Source organism: Aptenodytes forsteri, unplaced genomic scaffold, assembly GCF_000699145.1.
Source record: "Aptenodytes forsteri isolate BGI_AS27 unplaced genomic scaffold, ASM69914v1 Scaffold50, whole genome shotgun sequence".
Taxonomy (NCBI): Eukaryota; Metazoa; Chordata; class Aves; order Sphenisciformes; family Spheniscidae; genus Aptenodytes; species Aptenodytes forsteri.
Window position 1 is genome coordinate 5,654,246 of NW_008795126.1, and position 5,491 is coordinate 5,659,736.

The 5,491-nt window shown below is 39.9% G+C and overlaps 1 protein-coding gene across 1 annotated transcript; it reads right to left on the reverse strand.

The window, feature by feature from the left end:
* Positions 1-2,521: 2,521 nt before the first annotated feature.
* Positions 2,522-5,491, reverse strand: NUDT7 (nudix hydrolase 7). Its single transcript, XM_009277312.2, has 3 exons — positions 5,254-5,491; positions 3,951-4,109; positions 2,522-3,394 (listed from the first exon to the last, which is right to left on the reverse strand). Exons 1-3 carry the CDS (start codon positions 5,437-5,439, stop codon positions 3,011-3,013), a joined length of 729 nt encoding a protein of 242 aa, XP_009275587.1. The 5' UTR covers positions 5,440-5,491; the 3' UTR covers positions 2,522-3,010.

Below are 5,491 nucleotides of genomic sequence, written 5' to 3' on the forward strand. Positions count from 1 at the left end.
TGGCCAAATCTTTTGAACGTCCCAATGCGACAGTCATTCTCTTAAGAACCAATCTCAACATTATTAGCAATTATCTTTGAAACTTAGGGAACTTTATCTTCGTCCCTAACAGAGGATGGGAAAAGGCAAACTGTGAAAGAACTGGATAACTCATACAAATTGTTCCAATTCCTGGGAAGATATCAGAACAAATAACCTTTACATAAGTACTTTAATTAACAAGGACATACGTAGCAACCGTTGTCTTTCTCCTATGAACTGTTTTTAACAAATGTGTTTACCTCCTCTGTGGGCAGGTAACAGGCTTGGTGTATAGGGAGAACTATAAATCCTCAAGTTTTGGATATAGCCCTGCCTAATGTTCCTGTGTGCAACCTAAGAAGGGCTGGTCTACCGGAAACTAATATTAGTATGTTACACAGCTGGTTAGAAAACCACACACAGTAGTTAGTAATTCGTGGTCAAAGTGGCTATTACAATTGGGATTCTGCAGAGGCCTGTTCTGAGTGTGCTTACTCTAAGTTGTAAATGAAACAGAAAATATATTCGTTGAACTTGAGGATAACAGCAAAATGGAAATGTCTGAAAAACACGGTAGTAGATCATTACAATTTGTTTTGAAAAAATGAGGATGTAATTCAATAAGGACAAATGCAAAGTGCTACATTTGGTAGGAATAATCAACTGTTCAAATACAGAATGCAATAAATACAAATATAGGAACAACTGGCAGCTTTTTCAGAAAAGGATGAGGCAACTTTAGTGGAAGAAGTGGAGTATGAGTCAGTATCACCATGCTGCTTCACAAACAGCAATCACAATGGGATATATAAAAAGGAGCTGTGAAGTAATCCTGTCCTATCCAACCCAAATAAATAGTTAACTAGAATAGTATGACCAGGTTTGATTATCACATATTTGGTAGGGGGGGGGAAATGGGGGAGGAAGATTCACTGAAGATTCTGGAAAGCAACAAAAATGACAAGAGGTGTACAAAATGTGACTGACAAAAAACCCCAAAGGAATCCGATCATTAAGTCTAAAGATGCCTCAGGAAGACACAGCGATGTAATTTTCAGGAGCACAGAAAGTGACTAAGGAAACGAGCTATTCACCATTCTGCTATGTACAAGAAGTAAGTGTTCCTCGCTACAACTAGTATCTGTTAAGTTAGACAAACTAAGGATGGCTAAAAGGACTACAATGGATTGTCCAGGGAAGCTTAAGAAAAAATTAGGTATTTATCAGAACATCATGTATCTGATTCCATCTTTAGGTAGCAAGAGATTAGGCTAATTCTTGAGGCCTTTTCCAACCCAGTATTCTGATTGCCAATCTTGTACTCCTTTAATGCCACAGCATAAAGAATATTTCAGGCAGAATACTGTAGTAGAATACCTACCACTGAATTGCCTCTGGGAAGAGGCAAATAGTAAGCATTGCACAGTTGTAGCAGGGAGAGGAGGCAAAGGGAAACTCAGTCCTTGCAAGAGGATTTGCATTGATTTTAACCTTGATTTGTTTTGGTGCACCTCTGTCAGCTGAGTGCAACTCCACATCTTTCTCTCCTTCAGTAAAAGGTCATGCTGCCATTACCAGCCAAACACAAGCTGATATTTCAGTGCCTAAATGCTACCGTCCTAGCACAGCAGCTGAAGAGTGTTATGAATGCAATTACCAGAAGCTAAAAAAAAAATCTTGGAATTGGGTTTCCTAGAAAATGATAATTAGCTATTCAAGCCATACTTGGGAAACATTTATTTGTAAAAAGGATGCATTTTGGTAAAGTCACAGCTAACTTCAAGTATACTACAAAAGCTGCTTAATGTAAAAATGTGACTTCTACTCAATTACAGCACAGTTCATAGGAACTGCCAGCAACTTTTTTATCACACTTGTATCCATTAGTGAATAGACGAGGAGCACAAAGTGCTAACACCCAGAAGAACAACTGAGTGCTTTTCTTCATCTTACTCAAAACCAGCTCTAGGGCACGTGATTCTGAGAGACACTGAATGCTTTCAGCTCACACTTGTTACTCAGAGAAGATCAGCTGTTTACGGACTGGTAACTTGTTTACTTGCAAAGTACATCTCAAATCCAGCCTAAGTCGATCATGCTTTTAAAAACTTAACTATTTGGCAAAAAGATCACGACCACTATGAATAAGCTGCTAGTTCACCAGCAATGAGGAAACAAGGATTCATAGCACAAAGAACATCAAGTATCTGACACTGCCAGGATGACCGGTAAAGATTCAAATACGGATAAGCCTTTTAGTCCTCGTGAATACTCAACTCCACTTTTCTTTCCTTAAGATGACTCCCTCTAGGAGCTGAGCGAGTGATGCTAACAAGATGCTGAAAAACAAAGTTCGGTACTGTTGCCTGTGTACTAAGTTTTCCATAGCCTACAGAATTTCCGTGTGAGAAATGTTAAATTGAGCAAGAGTAATAAAACTCATTAAACCTCCCTCTTCCCTCCACAAGCCCAGCCAACACAAAATAAGGCTGTGAAAGCACTTGCCATCTTTTGCATTTTATTGTGCATTTCTAAGTGCTTAAAGATACCAAGCAAGACTGTATGCATTATGTTGTCCGTATGTAGTATGCCACACAGTAAGAGACAGGCAAATCCCCAAAAGTTTTCATATTCTAATTCAAACAGACAAAAATTAGGTAAAATAGTATTATCTCATTATACAGAAGGCAAACCACAGAAAGTGTCTTAGATCACACAAAATAAAGGCAGAAACTGAAATAGATCTTCCAAATCTGTACATTAAGTCCATCAAAAATACCATGTGCTTTTGGCAACTCGAAAACAGATTAAAAATTGTATGAATCTAGTTAGGGCTTGTCAACTTAGAAAGATTATTTAAAAATAAATTTTAGTAAGTTCCCAATTCAGAAGAAATTCAAGTGTGAAATTCAATCGAATAATAGGTACAAAGGGAATAAACAAAAACCTTTTTCCTCCTTCAATATAAATTAATTGCCAGACCAGTTTGTCATAGATTACTCTTTTTCCTTTCATATAAAGATGCATATAAATTCATGAAGTTATTCTCAGAGGATGAAATTAAGTTGTCAAGATCATAATCAACTTCAAAGGTAGGTCTCTTTCCAAAAATTACAAGAGCAAGAAATACAGCAAAGTGTGCAGTAAGTCCCCATATCCTGAATGACATTTTATGTTCATGGTCGTCATATGTAAAGCAGTGCACCCAACTTAAGTGACCAGATGAGGTTTTGTAAGGCAAGGTCTTGTAATTTAAGGGCTTGACAAAGTACTCCAATGGCACGATAAAAACGTCGCTCACTTCATCTGGATTAGGAATGGCCTGGAACGTATCCTCTATAAATCCTACAACTGGTGTTACCAAATGATTCATCTAAAAGAAAAAAAAACAACAAAAAACCCCAAACACTAAGTTTGTACCAAGTAAAAGAATGTTCTTTATTTTAAAATTTTATCTCATCAAAATTTCATTTGTTACTGCTTATGTCCATTGCCTCAAGAAGAGTCTGATATCACCTTCTCTGTAACCACCCTGGAGGTACTTGAAGAGAACAATTAGATCCCCTGCTAGCTTTCTCTTCTTCAGGCTGAGCAAACCCACTTCTTTCAGTCTCTCCTCATAATCCATGTGCTCCAGCCCCCTTCCTATCTTCGTGGCTCTCCACTAGGCTCCTGCCAGTTTACCACTGTCTTTCTGGTACTCCAGTGTGTCCATAACTGGACATGGTACACCACATGTGGTCTCACAAATACCAAATACAGAGCAAGAATCTCTTCCATTCGCTCTGCTGGCAACACAGGCTGCACGCTTTAAGAAGCGGTGGTTATTTACAGTTACAGGTTTGAAAAGGTCATTATCAACCTTACAAAAGAAAATAACCCAAGCTTATTTTCTAATGATATGCTGACTTACTCAGTTTATTGCTTACTTTATCAATTCCAGGCACAAGCCTACAGATGACTTCCACCTTCTCTGGCTGGAGTCCCACTTCTTCTTTAGCTTCTCGGAGAGCAGTATCAATTTCATCTTTATCAATTGCTTCACTTTTACCTCCTGGAAAACACACTTCCCCTGGTGATCTTCTCAGCTAGAATTTAAAGGAGTACTACTGTTAAATGTAACAAGTTTTACATTTCTTCTCGGATCCACACAGACACTTGTTCATATTGCACTTTATGTTGGATTTATCTTTCTAGTCAAAGCAGCTGGAAATGGCGGTAAGAAGTTTCTGCACATCAGAAGAAATATGCCTTATCAAGAGCTACACAAAAAAAAGTTGGGCCTATACTCAACTAATCCATAAACCCTCATATCAGAAATACACATATCACTTGTACAGTGTTGTGTAATTCACACTGTACATAACTTCAAAATTTACATTTTTCATCATCTTGCTTGAGTAAGAGACTGACAGATGAATCTAGACAGACAACTTGAATAGTGAGATTAAAATACTCAACGTAAGAGCAAGAACTTCTAAAATACACATTTAAATAACATACCTTTAAGTACATTATAGTAATAGGCTTGTGCATCGAAGATCAGCAAAAAGCCCATTTACAAACAGTTTATCAGCTAAGTAACTATAATTATTAGGGTCTTAAAATTTCTAAGCAAGACCCAAAAAACCTCCATTTTTCAGCAACAAAAAAACAGACAAGTAAATAATCTCTGAATACAGGCAGTCGATGGGGAGGGGTGGAAAACAAGAGCTGTAAAAGAGCTTATAGAAGAAAACAAAATGCTGGCAGAAGAGTTCTGGGGGACTTAGGTTGTTGCCTTTCCTTTCATATAGGAAAGGGAGAGAAGAGTAATATTAAATATAGATTGGAAAGTCACATTAGTAAGAGCTGCACGGCATTGTCAGTTTTCTTATTGAAGTCATAGTGAACAATCAAAATTTCCTTTTCTGATCTGGAAATCACCTTTTACTGTCACAGGTTTCTGGGTATCTGGCATTTTTCCAGCATGTAAATACCAGTCATCGGTATAGAAAAGCATCTGCTTGTCACCTTGGGCGTGCTGCCTGGACTGGAGTTTGAACAGCAGGCCCTAGAACGTGTGGTAAGGATGGGACGTGGGCGAACACCCGAGGGAGAACACGGCGAGCGTTCCCCTGCACGCGATCTCGCCGATGCTTCACTCGTGTCCCTCGGAGAGCTCGGCTCTGCGGACGGCAGGGGCTGCGCCGCGGCAGGCCTCGGCCTCAGCCTCGGCCCCGGCTCACCTACCTGCATCGACCTGACCGTGAGCAGCAAGTGCAGCTTCCCCTCCCTCACCATCAGCGGCAGGAGGACAGAGGCTCTGGGCAGCGGCAAGCGGGAGAACTTGTCCCCAACATCGAACTCCCTCAAGCGGAGCACGGCTTTCTCTTTTACACTCTTTCTAGAAGCAAACGGAAAGGAGCGCCGTGACATCCCGAGCCCGTACCCCGGCTCCCAGCGCCCCGCAGGCAAGGGGGGAGGCGTT

Bases quoted from the DNA above. Each gene is read 5' to 3' on its own strand.
- NUDT7 (XM_009277312.2), bottom strand. From the start codon at position 5,439: ATGTCACGGCGCTCCTTTCCGTTTGCTTCTAGAAAGAGTGTAAAAGAG. The intron at 4,110-5,253 runs GTAGGTGAGCCG...TTTAAATTCTAG, and splicing joins TCACGGTCAGGTCGATGCAG to CTGAGAAGATCACCAGGGGA. The intron at 3,395-3,950 runs GTAAGCAATAAA...TTTTTCTTTTAG, and splicing joins TTGTGCCTGGAATTGATAAA to ATGAATCATTTGGTAACACC.